Raw genomic sequence first — 25333 nt, forward strand, 5'->3', positions numbered from 1 at the left:
AGAGTGAATACCACATTGGTTAATACCAGCTTCAAGCTTATCCATGCATCCGTTACAAGTAGCTACGTATACACCGTGTGATCCGCATAGTGTAACGTATGACAAAGACCGTCTACAATGTCAAAGCATCAATCAGCACCAAGGAAATCTAATACAAACCGATACGCGACATAATTGCTCCTCTAATGCTCTAACAGGTTCGCTAGACCACAAACGTCACAAGGTTTATCGACGCGAATGTATATTCCTCCTCAGCAGATTGACTGCCACGTCATTCATTCGTGAATGATACCTAGATTCCTAAATTCGAAAAAAATTTCAAACCTCAAGATTTAAAACTAATAATATAAAATATCGTCTGTATTTGCAAAGTGTACATCGATGGTTAGAATTCATTTAGTGTTTATTTATTTACTAATTTACCAACCTTGACTATCATTAACACGACTTACAATTTTGATCAATATCAAGAAACCACGAGACACCGAAGCGGCATTCTACACCAGATGGGGAATATCGAAACAAGTTCAACCCCGCTTTCAAGTTCGTTCGAAGAAGTCGGTAGAATTTCTTTGCTATTCGAAAGAATATCTGTAAAACCGTAATAAAAAAAAACAAATGGTTCATGCTCTTCCGCGGTACGTACACGTAGTCGAATTTTCATGCGCGCGTAAACATCTTTGAAGTTTAAGTGACGATGAAACTTTTTTACGATGGACGCAATAGCGTCGTAAACGATGAAAATGGGCACTGTGAATGTTCGCAGCCTCCTTTCGTCGTTTAATTATGCATCGTTCTTGATGAAACAATATGCGTTAAATAGTCAGCACATTGTTTCATTAATACCCGATGAAATTTATTTGGGTCAGCGATTCCCCCTGCTCGATACACTGTTTCGTTAATTTATCGCTCGCGGAAAATGAACTGTGAATAAAGAAAAGGTAGTTGCACAAGGAATAACCCTCGCACAATAATAAAAAACTCTTGCAGATCCAGCACCTCCAGATTTCACAATCCCGTGTCACTTGCAAATATTTCCCGTTGAGTTGGAAAAGCATCTTACTGATCTTCGTAAGTCTGCAATTACTTAACAGTCCACATCGTTTCATAGCGCTACTTCGGTCTTACTCTGCATTCGCCAAGTGTCGGATTATTGTACAGGGTGACTCGTATGAAATGGTACAAGCTGTTTTCTCGGACACAAATTATTTTTCTTTTAATTAAGTGCGTCACGAAGTCTTACAGTGCGCGAGAAGGGAGGTAACTAATAGGGGAAAAAGGGAATCCCCTAGATTTTTTAAGTGGACGATGATATAAATTTGTTCTTAGTAAAACGAGGAACATTTATGTCGACCACTTTGTTTTTTTATTATGTACGACTGATAGGGGTTATCTTCCGTTTAAAAATAATCTAGGAGGCCCCCCTTTTCCCCCTACAAATCACGGTACGGGGACTTTTTCCCAAACAAAGTCGACGGTTCCTTTCTAAGATATCAGTTCGTAATACTTCACACGGGTCACTCTGTACTCAAGCTTCCACTTTTAACAACGATCGCCGTTGAACTGTGAGGCGGCAACAAACAAACAGACAAGATTGCAGTTTATTTATATAGAAGATTAACTCGGAGAGCTCCATTTCGCTCAAGCCACGCCCCTTGGACCACCTACGAAATCCTCCAACTCAACGCTATTAAACTTAATGATCAAAAATAATCGGATAACCCGGCCCTTTGGCTCCCCTCCCCATACGCTTTTGCCCCTCAAAGCGTACCTCACCCCTTCACCAATGCGAACTAGCAGTCCAGTAATCCAGTTTGACTCGGGGCTACACGTGTCACGTAATCCAATTAGCGAGCGTGCGCCCGAGTGCGTAACAACCAAGCACAGCGTTAGGGTTTGTGTCGCGCGTATAAACACGAGTGCGCAGGTTTATTGTCCTATCCCTTCGCCACGGCGATTGCATGTAAATGCAATTTGTTGAGTCCGACAATACGTGCACGGTGCACAAAAAAAAGAGATAGGAAGGCTATCGGCTAGGGTAACCTTGAAACGATAAAATTTCGAAAGAGTTTTAATTTCGAGAAATTCTAGAGATTTTCAGATTGAAGTCAATGAAGTGAGAGTTTTATATAAAGCGAAAGAAACAAAAATTTTTTTCAAAAGAAAATTATGCGTATCCAGTGTTTTGTCGAAATATGTTTCGGTTGAAATCTACCGGGACAATTTATTTGTTTATCGTATCTCCCTCTATACGTGATTTTACCGATTTCCAGTCAAATAATTCGGAATAACACAAAGCATACATTTATCCGGTATTGTGTATCGTACAACTTGGGGTGAACCGAAACGAGTTTATTCGTTGCTTCGTACAGTCTGGTATTATAACGAAGAAGTAACGATAGGGGAAGTTTTGGTACTGAACGAGGAGGATGAGATTGTTCGTCGTATTGTTGCAAGTACAAAAGGAATTAACAATGGATGGTCTTTTTTATTTATTTCTTGTGCATTTTACTCGCAGAGAATAGTCTAAAATTGTATGTAATTTTTATATTTCTTATTCGAGAGTATTAAATAATCATTCATTTTCAAACTCATCTACACTTAGTTTATCTGCTAAATCACATTCGTCTCTTAGATAAGTACGCTTGCTGTCTTCTTTTCTTTCTATTTTACGAAAGGAAATTCCAATTAAGTACTTAAATTTTAAGTAAAAAAAAAAGTAAATTTTTCCTTCTATATTTTCAAGTTTCACCGATCATAATACTTTTTCAAATAAGTACAACCTTCTCAAAGGATCGTTCGCTTGAAATTTTTCCCTCAAACTAACAATGGTAAGTAAAACTACCTGGTCATCCCACAGACTCGCCGAATCTCTTCGAAATATCTTCCACTTTGAAAAATAAATGATAATCCAATAATGGAAGAAGTGATCTATTAACCAGGAATAAAAAATTGTACGTACGAATCATTTCTCGTTTATACTCTCGTAAATCAATTTTTCGAAAGACCAATTTGCAACATACACCGTTCTTCTGGACACTCCATTCATCATTTATATAAACCCGTACAAAACCCTGAAAGTTTCAACAATTTGAACTACGTTCGGCACACGTATCCAACTCGTTTCGATCCACCTTTCTCCGTCATTTATCAAAAAACCGGGGACATTTCAACGCCATACACACGTTGCAAGCACACGGGGAGCCAAGCGGTTTGAAAAATCGAAAGCTCGAGAACCAGTCACAGGGACTAACTCGATTATGGGACTGGTAGCTTGTGGAATCAATTTCGCTCGGACGTCGCTGCGACGCACGAATTGTTGTTTAAATCGGAGAGAACACGCGAACAACGATTGAAGAAACGTGCAAACTCGCTGGAACGACCTGTCTCTCTTTCTTCCTTTTTTTCTTCTCGTCGTCTCTCGATCTCGGAATCAGTTTCGTGCGTCGTTCACAGATAACGTGAGAAAGTCATTCCTAGAAACGACACGAGAACGCTGAGATTACGTAAGTGGGAGAGGAGCGAGGGGATCCGAAATATTCGAGGCACTTGCAACGGAATGAAAGCTCGTCGTTGCGCAACGAGCCACGAGTAACAACCACTGTGCAAGCTCGATTCCTTCTTTCCGCGCAATTCCGTCGTTCCTGTCACTTGCATACGAAAGGGAGAGTGCGGAGAAAATTTTGCATAGTCGATGCATAGCTACGGAACCGTAATAAACGCATTCAAGTGACACTGTTTCACACAGGCGACCCTAGCTCGTCTATGCAACCCTCTATCCGCGAAAGTATATTCTATGAATATTACACTTTGGAAAATTGTCGATGACTCTTTTTATCGTTAATGTATACTAATGATAGTTTCAGTTTCGGTAAATTTAGTTGCAGATCAAGTAACGAATTTATTAGAAGGGAATAAAATAAACATAACGAATGTAGGAGAGAAATTTTTTTCGCGATGAATTTAAATATTCCACATTTTGAAAATTTGAGTAGTGGTAAAAACAGTCCAATTTATGCCGTGTTTGGACTCGTTTTAATCGAGAGAACCTCGCCGATAGATTGACACCATTATCGTAAAGACAAAGTGAAAAATGTAGAGTTTGCTGTATCTATTCACTGCCTTTGTTTATAAGATTAGATTACACTGGATACACCGAGTAGTGGGGGAATGATGGGGACGAGTCGTTGAAATTTAAGCGAGGCAATTCCAGTGGAGCAATCTTCTTTTTCCGGAAGAAATGATTTTTTTCTTCCTCGTTTCTGTAAACATTTTACAACTTTTTTTATATTCGGAAACATATAAAAGAAAATTGTTTCATCTCGAAAGGGCAAAGCTTTTCTTCCTCGTTTCTCTAAACGCTCTTGATTGTCTTTTGTACATTCGTGTACAATATTAACAAAAATGTTCTCAACATTCTTTCATTTCTAAAATCTCTTTTCTTTACTTCTGTAAACCTACGCTGAAATTTCATTCATATTCTCGGTACGTACATAATAATATTTTATACTCTAGCGAGTAATTTAATTAACACGGCAACCAGGAAATAAACATTTATTGCTCCGCGACATCGAACGAGAATTGATCGAGTAGATTTTTCTCGATGACACAATTTTGTTACTCTTTAACGAGAAAGTACACGCGTGCAAACGGTGGAATGATTAAAATAAATCGACCCGCGGTAGCTGCTCGTCGCTCCATGCGGGCTTTCAACAACTAACATAATTAAATACCGTGGAACATTTCGACGTTCGTGAATTAAACTCAACGCGAATTTCTCCTCCGCGTTTCTATTATTAACCGCGAACAAAATTAACGATTCTCGACTTCTTGGAACGGAAAGAAAAAAACAATAATGAATTAAAAGCGGAGAAACACAGGGAAATTCACGACTCGAGCGGAAAAAGGATACTATAAAAAAAATGAAATTAAACACGGAATTCTTTTCCGTAAACCTAACGCTAAATGAGAAATATTTAATACGTTTTTAATACATTTTTTTCCTATACCCTCGTTTAATTACCCGCTGAAAGCTGCAGATCTCTTGGGCTAGGATCAAAGCGTAGTCGTTTAATAAAAAACCACGTTCCTCGCTCAAAGCCCCCTGAAGTATACTAATATACCTTGTCAGTTAATAAAGGGAAACAATTAGTCCTGCCGGAATGTCACATGATCGAAGATTTACTGTTGAAAGCACGTTTATGGTAGAACGAAGAGAAAATTCTTCTTTCGAAACTTCGAATTAGAAAATTGATTTACAATTTCTACCGACAATTAGAGTTTAAAATTTTCAGATTTCGGGCTTTGTCTTGACTTTGTTTAAATAAATTCAGTCGTTCTGTTTATGAAAACGTAACATTATAGGGGCAAATACACGAAAGTCTTTCAGATACTTATAACTCGAATTTCAAGACTTTTAGAAATTTAAATAAGTTCTAAACAAGATCTCTTTACCTACCAAAAGGCTTTAACTTTATTTTCTATATAAAAAGAAAAAAAACACTAAAGTACGATTATTCGTGAGAAATACAAAACCTATCGAAGGATAGTAATACTTGAATCATAAATATCTAGGTTCTAAAGATCTATAGTGTTTTCGCGCGAAATCGAGCGAAAAAGTAGATTCAGTCGTTCGTGGTCAGACACCGAGAATCGTCGTTTTTGCATAGAGACTCGACTTCGTGGGTCCCGCGGAATCGTAACAAGGAATTAAAAACAAAAGTACGATTTTCTTCACCCTGGTCTCAACGAAGTTTTCCAACATCGAACTGAAAGGTTGCTAGCTTTACCGCGACATTCCAATCGATCGACCTATTTAACGTGATTATTTCACGCGGCTTCTCTCGACTGATCTTTTTATTATTCGCGGGTAAACCAACCTGACACGTTTACAGAGAAAATCCATCCTCTTTCTTCGACGTCTCTTTCACAAGATTCGCGAAACGTTGCCCAACGATCCATCAATTAACGAGATGAAAGTCTCCCTCCCGCGTTCTTCGATCGCGACAACTTCGTTTCTACGGTTGCCGCGATAAAAATCCGTCGTTACCGACAATGACAGTTCTAATCGGTCGCCAGTGGAGACGATCGATCATACTGATAATCCAACAGGTACGTCACAGGACGATTAATCGCGCGAGGTAGTCCGAGAAACCCAGTGATAACACGGAATAACGTCACCTGGCATTGTAAATAGTGCATTCGGGACAAAATCGATTCCATCAAGGTGAATTATATTTTGCAATCCCTTTAAAGAACCTGGTATTGTTCGACAAGTGTTTATAACAGAGTGATAGACGATCGGTTGAATTTTTAGAAAAGGTAGGGAGATCGTGGGTGCGCAAGGTCGAACGAATCAGTTTTTCGAAGAAAGTCGTGTAACGAGAGTCTCGTGGGAAGTTAACGAGAGTATACAGTGTAGAGTCTAACTTTAGTGTAATTGTATTCAATTTAATTTGGATACAGCATATCCAATAATTGGTGATACTTAGGTACTGTTGGAGAGTATGAGATAGAATCTTGTCGAGGAAAAGTCGAGTATGAATTTTATTAATTAATTGTCTATTATAAGGAGAAAGAAATTTGAATTAATAAGCTATTTATTTAAAAAATGAGAATTCTGTTTCTTACGGTGTTCTCGATTATTGAATGGAGTTAATATAGACGGAAGTATTAGGAATAAATAGGGAAATCCGTCTTATCGAGACAGTGATGTATTGTAGGAAGAAGGAAAGATCAGTCCAACGTTGTGGGATATGAAATACCATAAATAAGTAGAATGTGGACACTGTCGAGTAATCTTTTCTCGAGACCTTATAAAGACTGACTGAAACGAACAACGAAGTACGACTTGGTTATTCCTGTTGACTGATTTCTCTTTTCTCCCTAGAATACATATACAGTCAATAAATACTCAAAGTCGTTTTTCTCGAAAACAAAGCCCCGTAGGAAAAAATCGTACACTACATTTTTTATTCGTTTTCGTGCGTAAAATGACAAATTCCCTCCAGGACTGATTTTCCTTTCTCCCTAAAATACATACGTATACCCGAAGACATGTGTATCTCTGCGAAAATCAAGACCTCCTGCGAAAAAAATCATTTCTACATTTTTTTTTTTATTCACCTTCTCACATAAAATGACCAATTTCCTCCAGAACTGATTTTTCCTTCTCCCGACAATACACGCGTAGCCAACAAATACTGAAAGCCGTGTTTCTCGAAAACTAAGTCCCCTACGAGAAAACTCTATTCAATATTTTTCATTCGGTTTCGTCCATAAAACAGCCACCAATTGCCTCACACCCTCTATATCGTCGCAATCGTTGAAAACCTCCCCTTTCGCGCAAATTCGCCCGTGTGTCTAAAAATCCCCATGCAATAAAAACCGTTGAGCCTCCGAGCACACCGTGCGTCGCTTATAATTTTCTCTTTACGCCGCCAGAGCTTTCCCAATCTCTTCGTCTTTCCGCTCAATTGACTTTATATATAACCCAACGGGCCGAAAATCGCCAGGAATCGCTTCTCCATCGTGATTACTGTTCACATTTGGCTGTTGTTCGTAAATCGTAGAATATTTTCACCGATTTCTCCTCGACTTCCCTCGATTCCACGATTTACCCTCGTCGGTGAACAGAACACGGGATCGGGATAATGGGACTTTTACAATAGACCGTATAATGGAACGTTTGATCATCGTTATTATTAGAACAACCTTTCCGTTGCGTGAGCGGGTGCCGGAACATCGAATGGATCCTACAATGGACTGAAGATAAATGAACAGACAAGACGACGGGGCCCTATGAAATTACAAGACTCCGGAACGAACACGGATGTGTAACAAGTGGCATTAGCGCGACAGCTAATGCAAAAAGGAGCGGTGACGTATCGACGAGTGATCGTATAAATACGTATCTATTGAAGTAATACAGAGTGTACGCAACAGGCGAGAACTGTTTCCCTACGCAACACACATACCCCTACTGTCCCCGACAGTGTTCATCGCCCTTGTCGATTTTCCTCGAATTCCATGTCGTGTTGCTCGGTTACGACTTTTATCCTAAAACGTTCGACAAGACGACACGCAAAAGCTCCACGAGGACTTGGTTATGCGGCGCCAGTAGCTTGGGCGTTTGTTTGAATAAACATTCTCGATGAATATTCATTCGAATACGATTCTTTCGCGTTTGCGAACCATGTGGGTGTTACGGTATAATATCCTTGGGTTTTTTTTTTTATCCTGCAAACTACACACCTTGATTATCATTCTGAGCAGACTCTGTTTACCGAACAGGAATCGCACACACTTGGTAACAATTCTGGTTACAGTCTTCATCGAACGGGAATGGAATATTTTTTTGCAGCCTTTGGAACATTATCTATTTATAAATATGCACAATTTCTTCACATTCCTGAACGATGTGGGTGTTACAATATTATATTACGCTTACTTTTTGGATCGTACAAACCGTACGTGCCCTTAATAACATTTTTTTGAGTACATTCTTAAATTGACATTTTCACCAAAAAAAAAATAAACGAAATGACTTTCCGAACAACCCAATATAATCTATTTTACGTTTCTGAACGTAATACAGATGTCTCGTGCACCTTTATAAAAAAAAGAAACAATACTCCCCCGTAAGGGCCATGAGAAATCGCAATTCGATTCAACGTGTATAATTACATAAAAGATATCGAGTTGAAACATTTATGCCCGATAAATTATTCGTAATTTCTGTTTCAAGAAATTTCGTCCAACTGGTACCTCGTCACGGAAGAATCCTCGAGCGCAAAGGGTTAATAGAAAGCAACTGACAACGAGCGTGAGCAATTTATTCAACGAGATGGCCCCTCCTCGAGCTATCCACAGCCAGAAGTTACACCCTCGAGAAACATTTCGGTAAGGAGGAACGAAGATTTCCACCATATCTACGCGATCCTCTTACCCTTTTCTCTCGTTCTCGGCCCGCTTTAGTGCGCCCCGCTTTAATGGAAAAACCGAGGAGCGTTTCAATTGTCGCTAAAACGCCGAGAAGCGTGTTTAACGCGTTCATCGTTGCGGAGAATAACTTCATTCTACTATAGCACACCGGTGAAAAATTGACTTCCAGGGAACAATTCTGGCAAACGTAGAGATTCGTGAAAGGAGTTTCCTTATCGTCGCGTAAATTTCTCCCAGCCATCGCCACAATTCCACCCACCTTCTAAACCATTTAACCGTGCTACCAGTTATCCTCTATGACGTGTTCTTATTGAAACTCTCCTCCATCGTTGCAGCTTGGAAACCGTGACTGTTGGCAGCTCGTTAAACGACACGATGCAATCAACCTGCACTCGAATCCTGATTGGGTGAGTGTTACCCCGCACCCTTGAGGGAAGTAGGAAGTAACGAATCGTAATGAAATTTTCCGCGAAAGAAGCAACAAAATAAGAAAAGTTTCGAGAAACGGCGAACGAATCTCTGACGAAAGTATAGTATTCGGTTCGACGCAACGGAATTCGAACGTTTCGAGCTCATATAGTTTCTAGAACAGTTCGTGAAAAACCGTTTCGAGTTGTTTACGTTGGAGAAGCGACACCACGGGGGAACGATATCGACGAAAAAACAGCGAGAGGAAACTTCGAACGCAATGGCCCACGTAGGCGTCTGACCACATCGTGTCTGTTTCCACTGTCACGTCGTCTGACCATGGACGGATGTTTCCACTTCGCAGGGTGAATTTAAAGCACGGGGGTCAGGCATCGTATTTGAATGGGAGGGAAATAAAGTTTATCTTTCACCTTTATTAACGGAATTTGGGAAGTTTTGATTTTTGGAAAATTTGTAAGGGAGGTAAAGTAAGTTTTCGAAATCTTTCGAAAAAAAATCGTAAAATTTAAATCCATTTTGGAGTCGATTGCAAAATTGTAATGGCATTACAGTAGTATTACTTATGGTTGATGTATGTTCTAAGTATCTTGAGGGTAGGACCAATTCTTTTAGAATTTGGAAAATTTTGTTTTTTAGAAAATTTGTGGTGGAGATGAACCGACCACTCCTCGAAATCGTTAAAATTTCATAGTGAGACTCAAGTTCACCTTAGGATTAATTAAAAAATTGTGAGCTTAAATCGTGAGATTTAGGTTAATAAAAGATTCTAACCTTATCGTTAACAGTACATTCTACGTGGTCTGAACGTAGAACCAACTGTTACGAAGCACGTTTCCGCGATAATGCGGGTATTCGTGACAACCACAACAAAATCAATGCCTCTCATTGATCCCGCGGTTGTATATCGACCATTCATTCGATGAACCGATAACGAATTCACGTTGATACAAATCAACGGTGAAATGAAGCAAGGATAAATACAACTGACAAAGATTTCCCTCTAAAACCAATCGTTTGTTCCAGGTTCATCCCCCCCCCCCCCCCCACTTCATTCGATCGAAGTGTACATGATTCAGAAATTTTTATTCCGATGCAAACCTACCGAAGATGTTTGAAGGTAGATGCAAGAATACCTAAAGCTAATGGCCATGTAATGTCTGATCTAACTTCCGTGGCAGAATCTTAATCCAATCTTAAGTTTCGAAATCTAATCCAAACTCAATTCGGACATAACGTAGTCTAATTAAATTCTAATAACGCTTGATCAAATATCTCATCGAGACGAGTAATATTTTCCGATCAAATCTTATCGATCGTCTAAGACAGATTTCGTTCCGGTATATTCACCCCATCCGCGCCTTAAGTCACAATGTTTCAACCCCGGTATGTAATTTTTCTTGGCGCGGTTGCGACACGTACACATCGGTATCGTGATCGGGCGCTATACATTTACCGACGCTATCGCTAAGAAAGCAGTCCCTGTCGCGTGAATTCTTATAATATTTTTCTCTTTCGTTTCTTATGAAAAAATGTCGTTCAATTATTATCGTTTCAGGTGGTAACGATCGTTAAAAAAAGAGCATACGTCGCTACAAAAATGTTTCGAAACTTACTGGTCCAAGATTGACGAATCCGTTCCTAGCAGCCACGCGATCGGCGACGTGTCTTTCCGCGGGCTGTCGCATCTTCACAAGAAACGTGTTTGTGAACACTTCGGCACTGCTGCCGGCGCAGAGGAACACGAGCACCGCGAGTAGCATTGTAACTGGCCGGCGATATACGTTGACGTGTCTCGCATTCGCGGGCACTGTACGCGATGTACGGGAGGGTACTGCGAATTTCGTGCTGTCAACCGCCTCCTCCGCGGTAGGGGTGGATGAGGACTTTTTCACGGTGGTGGTAGTGACGACGTCTGTATCACTGGTGGCGAGGGAGTCGGTGGTGGTGGTAAAATCGTGCGAGTCGACGTATGAGACTGCCGAGTCGCGCGCACCAATGCAAACGACACGTGCTCTCCCCATGCTCGTCGCTGGCCGACTGGCTTCGTTTCGTTTCTCGAACGAGGGACTCCACCAATCAGAAACAAGGGTGCGCAGACGGACTGCTCCCTAATCGTCAGGCACGCGCAATGAGCACGTCGGCGCGGTGCGCGATCGTTAGCCGCGTGGAAACCGATCGAAGTGTCGCGTGTGCAGACTATCTGCGTGCAATGCGTGCGAATTCGTGCGTAGCCAAAAGCAAATGTGTTACCGATTGCGAGAATTCGCTCGGTGCGCGAACCAATGACGCCTCTATGCGCTTCGGTCTGACGTCACATGACGGCGTATTGATTGAACAATGTACCAAAGCAATGGCGCTCGTCCGTTAAACATGCGCGATGGGTTGTCCGACCTGCGTTATTCACGCGATGTATCATAACCTTCTTATCGTCTGACGAATTAAAAGAACACGTCTGGTATCGCTATGGAACGTTCCCCGTCTTTGTTTCGACTATCTTTTCTAACACTAAAAACGTACGCGTATTTTTCTTCGAGCACGGGTTTTTGGTGGAGAAGTAGCAACAGCTACAATTGGTCGGACACAACAGTTGCATAGCTTTCTTCTCTGGTAGCAGTAATTTGTCTAAAAGATTTACGATTCTTCAAATCTAAGAGACTTTATCCATGTAGTTTGAATACAAGATTTCTTAAAATATTGTGAATTTATTACCGGCGATACATTGACTCTTCGAAATGAATTTTCGCTCATAGTAGTATGTGCCTGACTAAGTCGGACGAGACTGCAGCACTGCGCAATATGTATAGACTATACTTCGAAAAAACTTTGCCACTTAATTTTGACGAAATATTTTTAATAACAATATCAGAGAATTATATTTAGAGTAACTCGTTGTTGATAAACAGAAATTCAACGGGTTTAAAATTAGACTTTTTTTAGTATTTCTTTTGTATCTCACTTTGATAGAGCAATAACTATGAATTTAGCATACTAATTTGAATTTCACCTCGTCGTTCATCAAATAAGTTGAATAGACAAAAATATTTCATCCATTCTTTTACAATTACAAAAATTTGTTTAAAAAAATTATGTAACTTTTTGGATATGAAACTTTTAGGTGTAAATACGATTGTTTATTTTTCTTGGTTCATAATAAATAATACAATTATATTCATTCGACGAAAACAGAAAACGAATACATTTACATGTAACAGAAAATCATATTTCATATATCTGCATTTAAATTGATTTGTGCAAGCTATCTCTTCTATTCGTGTTGCATCTCATTTAAACAAAACAATAAACATTAAATTAGACTGTATATATATATATGTCCAAATACTATTGCATAAAAGTTATAAAAACGTTTATTTTAATTTTTACATTCATAAGACACAGAATCAGTACATATTTTATGATGTTACATTAAAATAAATATACAATTTAGACTTCAATATAACATATAGTTATATCTATTTTAATGTAGACGTTGCAATTCATCATTTATATACTGTGTGAAGTAATTGTAACTGCTTTGAGAACAAAATAAAAAATGACAGACATACTTAAAGTACTTTCATTTAAAAGCTATCAACATGATTTCTAACAATACTTCAAATGTTTATCTTCACACCGTATTCAAGTATATTTTTCAGGTATGTAATAAACTATTTTAACATAATACACAGTTATCATCACAGAAATATGTGTAATAGACATTTGAGTAGCTGTAAGACACCATGGCATTGTAAAAAGTAGTCTCATTGATTCATTTTATCAAAGACTATCACCTTTTGACAGATTTCTTCCCTGGAACTACCGATGGATTACTGGTTATCCTTATATTTTGTTGTAATTTCCGTTTTGCCTCTAGTCTCATTTTTGCTTCTAGCCGTTTTCTTTCTATTTCTTCAGGAGTACACGATACAGACTGCGACTCTTTTGCAACCTCTTTTATGTTAAATAAATTACTAGTAGATTTATACTTAACTATACAATTACCGCGGTCTTTTTCTTCTAATCTGTTAAGTGTGTGTGCATTTTCCATGATATTAATTGATGGAATATTATTACTTTCATGTAAATTCTGACTTTTTACAATAGAGGAAGTAGTACTTACTGATGAACTAACTGAATTTGATGAAAATCGCTTTTCAGATGATGAAATGGTTTTATTCGTTTTGCTATTTGCATAAGAGTATTTGCTTTGATAAAAATATTGGTCTGACAAACTTTTTGTTTTGAAGAATTTTCTGTTTTCTAAAGCAGTGTTGCCAGCAAAGGATTTTTGTATTCCTTCTTTATAATTTATAGATTCATTATTCTCTGCCAAATCATTGGTAATAAGTAATTTAGTATTTTCATGACTACTGGATTTACTGTTACACGTAATATCTACTGTTCTTGAAGCAAGACTATTTGAAACTTGTTTATTACATTTTTTACTAGAAATAATTTCTGTAGAAACCTTTCCAAAATTGTTCAAATTAGAATCCATATTTGAAACATTGAAATCATATTCTGATAAATTAGATAGTAATTTATCATCCTCCATACAAGTTGCCAAACAATCATCAAAAGAATCATCTGGAAACTCTGACATGTCTTTCTTTTCCAACACCTGTTTCCGAATTTGCATACTTGTAACATTATTGTTAAAATGCGGCTTTCGAAAACTGATATCTTTTGAGTTTGAAACTGAAACATTAGAACTAAAATTCACTTTACTTGAATTATTTGAATATGTTTTTAAACAACCACTTGTGTTAACTGATGAAGAACTCTTGGTGATATTAGAATTCTTGGAACTTTCAGTAGTGTTACTAGATGTCAAATAGTCAGTCTCCTTTTCAGATGTGGAAAACAATTCTTTCTCTTCGCTCACTATAAATAATTCCATTACACCATTTTCATTACTTTTACACAACTTCAACTTTTCTTCAACTTCCTGAGTGCACTTTACCATTGAATCATCAATTGAATCATCAAATAAGTCTTTATAACTTAAATCTTTTTTGTTCATATTATCAATAGTAATAGTATTTATTTTAGACTCATCATTATTAGTATTTATTTGTAACATTGTCTCACTACTATTTTCACTATTTAATTTTATCAATGGTATATTTTCATGTTCACATTTTGTATCATCTTTTGCAGTAATATGATTTGCACAATTCTTTTGCATACTTTTCATCTTTTCACTTAAAGCTTTCAATTCAGCTGTCAGTTTCCCAATATTTTCTATATTTTCCATTTTTACTTGTTTTCTTTTAAGCGGTTTTTGCAATAAAGGAGAATTTGAGTTTCGTTTTTTTTGCAATTGTTTGGTCCGTTTGGGAGTTTCTATAAGATTGCTCTGTGGTTTAGCCTTATCATTGGAATTTTTACCTGCAGAAGTTTGCCAATCCCATGCAATTTCATTACCTCCCTCTTGAGTGCAAGGAAGTGAAATTGGACTGTAATGATAATCTATTTCAGGAGAATCTTCTACATAAAACACATGTTCTTTCTTTTGAATAGGAGTACTATGTCCAGAAACACGTGAATCTGAGGAATATTGAGGTGATTCATTTCCTATGTCACCTTTCATAATTTTTTTGACCGGTACTAAAACATAAAGTTTATGCAGACCAATAAAAATTAATTTTACAAATACTATTTTATCAGTTCTCTACATAATAAAATCGTATTTATTACCTTCTTCAGTATTGTCAATTTTCTTATCTCGGTTTTGTATACTGCATTTTGTCACTGACTTTTTACTTTTATTCATAATTCTCACGAACTCAATATATAAAATATATAATTCTGATCAACGTATTGACAATGCTTAGAGGTTAAACAAACAAAACTATCACATTTCATGTACGCAAAATAATAGTTGATTCACGCTAATCTTTTAAATGTCTTGTCACGGTGAAAATTTCCCACTTCTTTATACTTTGTTTTTAAATTTTTGTAGACACAATAAATATTTTAATTTGTTCTACATATTTTGCACATAAAGAAGTACAATTAAAGTACTTAACATGTAGTTATTTATGTACCAACCTTCAAAATTCATTGAACCATCTACACGTATCCAATATGAGTAGCCATTATCAGTTTTTAAACAGTTCATTTTATTCGATGTATAAAACATGCAAAAAAAATGATAAAACATGAAAAGAAAATCATTCCCACTTGTATAAATAATCGTAATGACTCACATTCATAAATATTTTTACAAACAGATAAAAGAATAGAGTATCAAAATATTTAGAGTAATATATTTAAATTTCCCGCGAATTGCATGCACAGCAAACTTCAAATGAGTAGTATATGACAAAGGTAAATACTGTTGTCCATTGTTGCCTGATATTGTTTATCGACAAGTACTGATGGTATATTTTTGTTTAAACAAATATCGACGTAAATATCACGATTTTTGTGTTTTAACGATGAAAATAAATTAACACAATTTAAAAAATTTAGTATCAACAATTTTAAGACTCACAATCAATATGATGCTCGAAAAGTATAACGATATAGTGACAACAATTCGAAAATTTCGAGGTTTATCAAAGGATTGTAGAAATTTATTAAAAGAGAAATATAGAGAGTAAGATTATTTATATTTAAAAATCTATATAATGTATTTATCCGACACAAATTAATATATAACTGTTTTCTTTTTATTCAGCATTCCAGTAAATACACTATACAGCATACTGTCTTTGGAAATACAACATAAAATGAAAATCGAACATGGCAGGTTATTTGGTAAAAAGAAGAAGTATTACGATACGTGAGCATACACTATATCATATTTAATTATTGTTTCAAACTTGTATTGATATTATTGTACCATTTAAATCATAGATACATAGAAGCTGTACAAAATGGAGAACCTATTGGAATTTTATTAAAAATGGCAAAAGATATTGGTGCACCACCTGCATTATTAGCTAGAAAAGTTCTTGAGATACATTGTGAACAGGATGAACCTAATGGTAATTTATATATTTAAATTAAAACTGTGTTACAAAGTACAAATATTTCTAAATTATAAAAGATAATATTTTTAGTTTCTCGACACGAAGTTAGTAAGTTATTTAAAGATACTACTCTCATTCAGGACAAGGACCTTGCATATGAAGTTTATTTGGTAATAATTTAATATTATTTTAATTAATATGATAAATAAGGATGAACTGTTTTAATATAATTAAACAAATATACTTTTATAGTATATATTATATGATAATATATGTTTTTATAGTGTACATTATATGATGCTATATATGGACCTATAGCAGATGCTATTGGAATGTATGTATCTTAATATTGATCAATAAGTACAATAACTTGTTATATATGTTTCTGTAAATAAAACTTTTAGTTCGGTAGGTCAAGAGTATGAAGTAAAACTACAAAACTATTTAACAGAACGTAATTTGGCATTTCGTAATGAGGAACACTTACGATCAAGGGGATATGACAAAACTCCAGATTTTAAACTCGAAGTACCAATTGCAGTAAATGGTTTTGTAATTAATTGGATAGAATCTAAGGCACGATTTGGCAATTTGGAGATACATCAAAAGTATATTAGAGAACAATTTCTAAGCTATTGGAACAGATTTGGTCCAGGACTTGTGATCTACTGGTTTGGATTCTTAGATAATTTAACTGAACCAAGTGAGAAAAGATTTATGATCATGGATCACTTCCCAGAGAATATTATATACATGGATCCTACTTGTATTAAACCTACAACTTTATGATTATATTGTTTGTGATTATTCGTGTTCATCATAAAGAGTGAAATTTCATAAGGATATTAGTATTGTACAATACTCATACAATAAGGATTATTATTGATAAATACAGAGCAGTATTTTTGCCCTTTTATATAAGCCTTTAATATTTTCAAATTATTTTTTGATGGAGAGAGCGCCCTATCTTTCTCCCTTTCCTTAAAGTAAAGCGTGAGTAAAGATATTAGAAAAAAAAATGAGATCACAGTAATAGTAAGAAAGCACATGGTCCATCGCGCAAGCAAGCTAATGCGTTTATTTATATATCGAGCTGTATCTGGCCATAGGCGCCGCTGCTGTCGCGATTTCAAAGCCAGTATGAGGCAGTGTTTCGTACAGCTTACAAGTTATTACTAATATCGTATAATACAAAACGCAAACCTTTTGTTGGTGGATCGATTTATAAACGAAAGATCGCAAAGTATTGCGCGCGAAATGCGTCGCAATAAAAATTTCAAACATGTAGTAAAAATATTTTGAAATACTAAAATATTAACTAATTAGATCATATCTACAAGAATGCAGTCTGATAACACCTGTCATTGAAAGTTGTTGCATAATCAAGAAACACACAGAAAGTTGCCACGTGAATCTTATTCTTTGTCGCGGTGTTTGATCAACGAGATCGAGGTAAAGTTTTAAGCTTTTGTATATCAATCCTTCAAATTATCAAATACCTTTGAGAATTCGTTGATACAACGATACAAAAATCTAATCGAATAAGTATGCCACATAAGTAAATTATTGTAAAAATGTTTTATCAACATCAAGTTACTCCGAGTTTCATACAGTTCGTTTACTACGTGATTCTTAATATATACTGTAATAATAGAAGAATTCTTAACAAATATCCTTGAAATACGATAACAGTGATAATATACTGATAACGATAGTTGCTTGTTAAAAGTTTCAAATTATAGTAATTTTCAATGACCATGAATTTGAACACTATGCCCTGTTACCGTGGCACGTAACCCTGACCCCTTCCACGCTTGCTCTAGATTTTCCTAGTTCAAGGCTTCACAGTCTAGTGTTTTGAATCGATCGAATTGTAAAAAAAAAAATTTCTAAAATTCTGTGAATGTAGTCGCAGTCGGGTTGCCTTAGACTTTCTATTTAAAAAGTCTCAAAGAAACTGTCACCGGTTTTAAGCATATCGGGAGAAAGGGATTACGATTACACGCTTCAATTGGCCCTTTGATCCGAGACCTTTCGTTCGTTGATGGCCCTACTATGCTAAATATACACATCGTTCTCCATACAATATTCATACGTTGTGAACTACGAAATTATTTATTTATGTATCGTTCGTGTTATATTTAAGAATAGGATGGCCAATAAGACTACGACAAACCTGAAATCACAAGAGCAATCTGTGAAAACCGCAGTGCAATTACAACTTGCAAGAATTAAAAAGGAGGTAGGATTTCCACTTTTGTTTTTATTTTTACATCACTATGTAATAAATTTTACAAAGTACGTATTATATAATTTGTGAAATAGTTTCTTGTGAAACATTCTAGTATTTATAGTACATCGCAATATAATTTAAGGCAGGGGTTCCCAACTTCACTGCTGATAAATCCCCGAGGAGATAATTTAATTTATCTGGCAGATTATTAAATTACAAAGGATCATTTGACGGCCTATGGACAATCTCACTCTTATTATACAACTTTGCAAATTTATTGAACTCGTATTTTAAATTTCATAAAGACGGTTTTATATATTTTATACTTGCCTATATATTTAAAACCTCCAACTTGGGACGCGCTTAATAAATTTATTTACAACTAGATGAACGTAATGTTTATATTTAGGAAGAAGAGGAATTATGGATATCAGGAGAAGAGCTGTATACCGAGGGTAGCAGCGACGAAGAGGAATACAAATCACAATCAAGATCACGTCGCAAAATCAATAGTAATCAATCGTCGCGTGTTTCTTTGACTAACCCAAATGATGAGAGTCAATGCAATTCAACCGTTTCCACCGAAATCAAATCAAAATTGGACAATTCCACCAATATTCCTAAGGACAAGATTACGAAAAATCAAACGGTAAACAAAACCACGTCGGAATTCGATAAAACCTCCACCACTTTTGAGAAACTGGCGGTTTCATCGTCAGCGGAATCGTCTGCTACTTGTACTATCAAAGATACAAAATCCTCCGATTTCTTTGCCGAAGAGAAACAAGAAGAAAACACGGAAATCTCATGGAAAGCGAAAAGAGGTAGTTTCGTGTTACCTAATTCAAGTAATAACACCAAAGAAGAATCAAACAAATGCTGACACACGCTAAAATAATTTTATTGCCGTTATAGTATTCTTATAAAAAGAGTACTTTCATTCATAATCGTATGGGATATGTATCTTGTGTACTTATGTAAATCGCTAGTCTAAAATAGTTCTTTAAATATTACTTAAAAAATTATCGCTTTCGATGCACATCTCAGCATCTCTGCAGGATATGAAATGTATTTTGTATATTGTTCATTCGTGTATACAGGATGTTTCGTGTAATATGTTATAAGCTACTTTTTGGAAGACTATTACGAAAAGTATTATTGGTAATTTTTTTTTTTTAAATGTGTATATACACACACACACACGCGCGCGTATGTATATGTATATATGTGTGTGATACTGTTAGGAAGGGAGCCTCGTCACGTGTTTCACATAAAAGTTACCGATAAATTCTAAAGTATAAACAAAAAATGTATCACTGCCCGTAATAGTTTTTGAAAAAACAGCGTGTAACAATTTATACGAAACACTCGGTATATTACGATGGTACATGATTAGAATTAAAAATAATGTACTAAAGAGTAGCAGTCGACGGTGCAGTAATTCCTTTGAAGGAATTAGAATCATACGAGCAAATGACCGAATTCGACACGCAATCGTTAGGAAATTTTGAACTAATGCATATCAATAAGAAATTATTTGAAAGAGAAAGTCAAGATGAAATTGATATGTCAAGTATAGACACGGAAGAGAAATGTGTAGGGAAACAAATTTTAGCGATGGAAAATCTCGATTTTTGTATACGCGAAATGAGTGATAAAGTAAAGGTAAACATATTTTTCCTTTATAATGAAAAAAGGTTTGTTGATACAACAGTCAATGTAAACATTTCAATCATATTGCAGAAAGCAAAGCAAGAAACTTTGTTATGCCAATATGAAAATCGAAAAAGGCTTACAAATATTTTATCGTCCAATCCCTCTGAAATTGGTAAACTAGCTGAAAATACGCGACAATTTTTTCACTTATGTCCAAGATATATGATGCTTGGTGGAGGTATGACAATAAAAATAATACGCAAAGATAGAAAGCCGATAACGATGCATTTTTCAACGATTTACGAACTTATAAAAATAAGATTATCGGACTTGTAGATAGGATATATTTTAAATATGTGTGTGTATAATAATATATCTATTTATATAATTAAATAATCAAATAAAAATATCAAAATATTATAAAGATAGAATTCCATAAGAATAATGAATCAAACATATCGCTCGAGACGAACGATTTTAAGCGACAACCACTTAGAGATGAAGATGACACGAATCTTGTTAGTGATATTAATACAGTAAGTCGTATTAATAGTAGTATTTCATAAAACTTGTAATTGTTGGAAATTAAGATTCCATCGTTATGAAACTTTTTGTTAGTTAATCGATTACAGTTTGGAATCAACTAGAGATATCGAGATAGGACAATGGAAAGTTACCAATTCAATAAATGATATTGAGTATGCCAACGATAAAATCTTTGATCCCGATAGAAATCCATATGTGGTGAATGCAGAAGCAAAAGCAATACTGCTAGAACTGGACAAAAAAGTTTCTGTGAGTAATAAAATAGTCATGACAAATTTTATAATGAAAATGCTATTTAAAATTTCTAAATAACAGGTCTGTCATAAGGATCTTTCCAAAGATCACGGACAACTTAAAAAAGTACACAATAACACATCTACAAGTACTGTAATTTCAACACTAGACAGTGTATCAACAATACAAAGTTTGCACGATATTGACAAAGATCTTCTAGATGAAGTAATAAAAGAAGCCGGGATTATTGATCCAGTGTCAATTTTGAAAGTCGCCGAAGATTACATAAGCACGTGAAACAGATGTACTTTTCTAAAAGTATATAATTCATTTCATACCTTTACAACTCTTTTGAAACATTACCGAATTTTTGCTAGTATTGTCACATCCTCAAATGAAGTATTAAGTAATAAATGAGACCTTCAGAGTATAAACATCTTCGAAAATATTTACAATGCATAGGAAATATTTTTCTAATAAATGACTTAATGGAATTGTTACGTATTACTTTAAATGTACAAAATATGCAATGATATTCGGTTGATAGTTTAAGTAGTACCTATTCAGTAATTTTACTGATTAAGGAACAGAGAAATTATAAACTTCAAATCACTACAATTAAATATATATTAATACCTGTAACAATATTCAAATTATCCTAAAATATTAACTTTTTTTTTCTGAACACAATACAAATTGTTGATTTTCTTATTCAATAATTTTCTATGTCGTTAATTTATCACTAAATTTTATCTTTTTTCTTATTTTTGTCGGAAACCGTATATTTATCGTAACTTTTTGTTGGGTCAAAAGGTTCCCATCTACTAGCAGGAAATATATGTTTATTTCTTTCATACCAAGACCTGAAATAGAAAGTAATTAATTATATGATTATAATTGATTATAAGAAGTTAGTACCTAAGCAACACCTTTCCAGCATGTGATTCTTCTGTCTCGACAGAAGCATCATGCATAACACGAATATCATCATGAACATCAAATGTGAAAAGAGGTCCACTCTTCCCCCTTGCCTGAAATGAATAGCAATAAATAACTTATAATCTTACACAAACGACATAATTTTGATCTACTTTGTATAAAATTTACCTTTGTTACAATAAAATCATAAAATGTATAATGATGTGGTAAAATAAGGTCTTCTTTTACATACATTAGTTGATCAGCCATAACTGTTTTAAGCTCACTAAATTCACGCCTTAAAACTTCTAGGCATCTTTGAAGGAGTTGATAAATGGAATTACCTGCCAACAGTGCGAACTAATAACAATTAGTATAAAATCATTGTAATAAAATTATCAATATATTATACAGTGTTATTCTCATAATTAAGTAGTTACAATAATACTTAGGCCTTTACCTTTCTTCATAATGACACTTCGTCTATGTCCAGAACCATCCCAATAACTGAAAGTAATTTCAATTTCTTCCTCTTTCAATGCATTTTGCTTCCTAGCCCATTCTTGTCTTAACTCTTCTCTCAATCTATTCTCTTCTTCTTCTCGTTCTCTATCAGGTAAAAAGCTTGTGTCCACATCTGGGTTTTTCTTTATTTTTTTTATTACAGGTCCATTATCATCCTCTTTTGTCTTTTCCAATTTTGACTCTGATTCTTCATCAGAAAGTTCTACTTCATCTTCATCTAAGTTAAACGATAATGCTTGTATTTGTTTTTTCTGCTTATTTTTTTCAGCTTGCTTTGCAGCAAGAGCCCTCTCTTTCTCTTGTTCTTTTTCACGTTCCTTTTGAGCAAGTTTCCTTTCACGTTCCTTTACGATATTTTCCTGTTTTGCTTTCATTTCATTTAAAGTGACTAAACCAATAGTGGAAGTTTTCAGTTGTTGTTCCACAGCATTGTAATGAGTTGCAAACTTATTCTCAATATTATGAATCTTCAAATCATCTTCGATCTTCTTTTTTCTTAATTCTATTTCTTGCTGAGCAATTTCTCGTTTCTTCATTAATTGCATCGCTCTGCCAGCTTCGCTGGCTGCTCCTTTGTAGTGTGCCATGTTGTTTACAAATATTACTGATTCTAAAAAAAATGTAATTCGTTTGGTGTTTCTATAATGAGCGGCGACAAAACGAAATTTTACCAAAATCAAAATTGCGAGTCGTTTATATCACAATGTGTTTGTAATATAAGTGTTGATAACCTTTACTGAAATTATTTGTCTAATTAGAAATAAAATAATACGAAGGTAACACAAAGGAAAAAACTGTATGCATTTTGAGCGCTAACCATTTATAAATAGTATACAAGAAAGGAGTCAAATATAAATTGTCCTAAAAGAACAAATTTGTACACAATACAAACACCTTGGTACGACTTTATCGGTTATAAATATTTAATTGTTAAGAATACGTTACTTACTAGATTTTCTCACTTGTAAATCTTTTCACATGCACAGAAAAAATCTTATACTATAAACACCACGGAACACCGATAAAAGTAATGTTTGTTTCGAATGTATGCACAAATGTCGCATTCATTCTAGTTAAATGGATACATACCGAACGAGAAAAAGGTATAGACAAGATATAATATAGATGGCTTACCCATATGGAAGTTATGCGATCTGAAATACCGACTACAGTGATTTTAGAGCGAACTCTTCGTTTAAACACGGTAATTCTGATATCTATACATAAGTGCACCGTCGAAGTTAATAAATGCAATTACTTTACCTACGATTGTTTAAATACGCTGAATTAGCAGAGTTTTAAAAGATAGAAAGTAATAATTGTTTACTACAGACATTAATTTAATACCTGTTTTATTGCTTTCCACATTTGAAAACTGTACTTATTTAAACAACAGGTCAGAAACCACATTTTACTTCGATTAATAGTGCAATAATAATTCAAATCGCGACATAAAGTATTACAACAAAATTATTAATTGATCGACAATAACATCAACTCCGAGGCATCTTCAAAGGACCTGAAACAAAAATCCGTGTCTGCGAATCATCATTATTCATAAAAATCACCATAATTCCTCAGAAGTGGAAACCGTGTTTGAATCATTCTGTCGCAACACTAATTTATTAAATAGAAAATGACAAAATACTCCCGAGAACAGCTACACAGACTGTTTCCTTATTCGCAGCACTAATTTATTAAATAGAAAAATTAAAAAATTCTCAATAAAAATCGCGAAAGGTGGTTTATTATTCGCAATACTAATTTATAGAGATTAAATGTAGAACTTCCCAAGAGAAAGCACGCAGGGTGCTTCATTATTCGTACGCAATTAATATTTATATTTCGCAACACTAATATCAACCGCAATCAATACTCATTCGCAACGCTAATATCAACCGCAATCAATACTCATTCGCAACGCTAATATCAACCGCGATCAATACTAATTCGCAACGCTAATATCAACCGCGATCAGTACTCATTCGCAACACTAATATCAACCGCGATCAGTACTCATTCGCAACGCTAATATCAACCGCGATCAGTACTCATTCGCGACATTAACATCATCCGCGATTAGTACTCATTCGCAGGATCAGTATCAACTGCGATCAGTACTCGTTCGCAACACTAATATCAACCGCGATCAGTACTCATTCGCAACGCTAATATCAACCGCGATCAGTACTCATTCGCGACACTAACATCATCCGCGATTAGTACTCATTCGCAGGATCAGTATCAACTGCGATCAGTACTCGTTCGCAACACTAATATCAACCGCGATCAGTACTCATTCGCAACGCTAATATCAACCGCGATCATTACTCATTCGCAACACTAATTTTAAATGCGATCAGTACTCATTCGCAGGATCAATATTAACTGCGTTAAATACTTGCTCGCAATAATAATTCAAATCGCGATGCGTCACCAGATTGCAGGCCTGCAGGGCCAGCATATATGTATGCACATGTACAATATGCTATTGTGTGCATACGCCAGCTGAAAAACACACTAACTACTACATAACTATATGCAAGTACAGTGACAAAGTATTAACAGGAATGAATTTGTTGCAGCCCTCTCTTGAGACAATTTGTCCAGGCCTTTTCGGCTATGCCAGCCTCTTCTTTCTTCGGGCGGCACTGCCCGATCTGAAACTCCTAGGCCCAAGATTCGGTGCAGCGCGCGTGCGACCGTGCAAACGGTTCCAGGGAACCGTTGGTCGTGCAATGCACGAGCGAAGAATCTCGGGAGTAACGTTCGTTTCGACGCCTAATCGACACGACCACGTTCGCGAAAGCTAAGGGAGAGGAACCCGAAGAATCGAAAGCAACGTCGGAAGCAAACGGCATGATCCGTTTGG

The 25333-nt window shown here is 35.6% G+C and overlaps 5 protein-coding genes across 6 annotated transcripts in view; 2 read left to right on the forward strand and 3 right to left on the reverse strand.

Moving 5' to 3' along the window:
• The window catches only part of Amon (prohormone processing protease amontillado), a 46813-nt gene extending 35386 nt beyond the window's left edge, over positions 1–11427 (reverse strand). The window contains exon 1 of the mRNA XM_076309280.1: positions 10986–11427. Coding sequence (XP_076165395.1) covers positions 10986–11393 — 408 coding nt within the window. The 5' untranslated portion in view covers positions 11394–11427. The remainder of the gene's footprint in view (positions 1–10985) is intronic.
• Positions 11428–12822: 1395 nt separating this feature from the next.
• On the reverse strand, positions 12823–15376 carry LOC143145583 (uncharacterized). 2 transcript variants are annotated; one of them, XM_076309100.1, is made up of 3 exons: positions 15070–15376; positions 13490–14979; positions 13230–13391 (listed from the first exon to the last, which is right to left on the reverse strand). In XM_076309100.1, the coding sequence occupies exons 1-3, from the start codon at positions 15143–15145 to the stop codon at positions 13368–13370; spliced, it is 1590 nt and encodes a 529-aa protein (XP_076165215.1). In that variant the 5' UTR covers positions 15146–15376; the 3' UTR covers positions 13230–13367. The 2 variants fall into 2 exon arrangements, with proteins under 2 accessions (XP_076165214.1, XP_076165215.1); XM_076309099.1 differs by having other exon boundaries at positions 12823–14979.
• A 341-nt stretch (positions 15377–15717) lies between these two features.
• LOC143145683 (CDAN1-interacting nuclease 1) lies at positions 15718–17259 on the forward strand. The gene is made up of 6 exons (XM_076309284.1): positions 15718–15973; positions 16055–16159; positions 16234–16364; positions 16440–16519; positions 16634–16683; positions 16754–17259. Exons 1-6 carry the CDS (start codon positions 15876–15878, stop codon positions 17136–17138), a joined length of 849 nt encoding a protein of 282 aa, XP_076165399.1. The 5' UTR covers positions 15718–15875; the 3' UTR covers positions 17139–17259.
• A 230-nt stretch (positions 17260–17489) lies between these two features.
• On the forward strand, positions 17490–20885 carry LOC143146127 (uncharacterized). Its single transcript, XM_076310137.1, has 6 exons — positions 17490–17801; positions 18496–18591; positions 18992–19460; positions 19630–19692; positions 19912–19953; positions 20006–20885. Exons 2-6 carry the CDS (start codon positions 18502–18504, stop codon positions 20572–20574), a joined length of 1233 nt encoding a protein of 410 aa, XP_076166252.1. The 5' UTR covers positions 17490–17801; positions 18496–18501; the 3' UTR covers positions 20575–20885.
• A 269-nt stretch (positions 20886–21154) lies between these two features.
• LOC143145671 (protein FAM50 homolog) lies at positions 21155–23551 on the reverse strand. Its single transcript, XM_076309264.1, has 5 exons — positions 23411–23551; positions 22397–23071; positions 22126–22280; positions 21937–22049; positions 21155–21881 (listed from the first exon to the last, which is right to left on the reverse strand). The coding sequence occupies exons 2-5, from the start codon at positions 23046–23048 to the stop codon at positions 21761–21763; spliced, it is 1041 nt and encodes a 346-aa protein (XP_076165379.1). The 5' UTR covers positions 23049–23071; positions 23411–23551; the 3' UTR covers positions 21155–21760.
• Between the last annotated feature and the right edge of the window lie 1782 nt (positions 23552–25333).

Source organism: Ptiloglossa arizonensis, chromosome 4 (assembly GCF_051014685.1).
Source record: "Ptiloglossa arizonensis isolate GNS036 chromosome 4, iyPtiAriz1_principal, whole genome shotgun sequence".
Classification (NCBI taxonomy): Eukaryota; Metazoa; Arthropoda; class Insecta; order Hymenoptera; family Colletidae; genus Ptiloglossa; species Ptiloglossa arizonensis.

Bases quoted from the DNA above. Each gene is read 5' to 3' on its own strand.
- LOC143145583 (XM_076309099.1), bottom strand. From the start codon at position 15,145: ATGAATAAAAGTAAAAAGTCAGTGACAAAATGCAGTATACAAAACCGA. The intron at 14,980-15,069 runs GTAATAAATACG...TTTATGTTTTAG, and splicing joins AATTGACAATACTGAAGAAG to TACCGGTCAAAAAAATTATG.
- LOC143145683 (XM_076309284.1), top strand. From the start codon at position 15,876: ATGATGCTCGAAAAGTATAACGATATAGTGACAACAATTCGAAAATTT. The intron at 16,160-16,233 runs GTGAGCATACAC...TTTAAATCATAG, and splicing joins AAGAAGAAGTATTACGATAC to ATACATAGAAGCTGTACAAA. The intron at 16,684-16,753 runs GTATGTATCTTA...TAAAACTTTTAG, and splicing joins ATAGCAGATGCTATTGGAAT to TTCGGTAGGTCAAGAGTATG.
- LOC143146127 (XM_076310137.1), top strand. From the start codon at position 18,502: ATGGCCAATAAGACTACGACAAACCTGAAATCACAAGAGCAATCTGTG. The intron at 19,693-19,911 runs GTAATATGTTAT...TGCCCGTAATAG, and splicing joins GTGTATACAGGATGTTTCGT to TTTTTGAAAAAACAGCGTGT. The intron at 19,954-20,005 runs GTATATTACGAT...ACTAAAGAGTAG, and splicing joins CAATTTATACGAAACACTCG to CAGTCGACGGTGCAGTAATT.
- LOC143145671 (XM_076309264.1), bottom strand. From the start codon at position 23,048: ATGGCACACTACAAAGGAGCAGCCAGCGAAGCTGGCAGAGCGATGCAA. The intron at 22,050-22,125 runs GTAAATTTTATA...TATTCATTTCAG, and splicing joins ATGATTTTATTGTAACAAAG to GCAAGGGGGAAGAGTGGACC. The intron at 21,882-21,936 runs GTACTAACTTCT...TTTCTATTTCAG, and splicing joins GCTGGAAAGGTGTTGCTTAG to GTCTTGGTATGAAAGAAATA.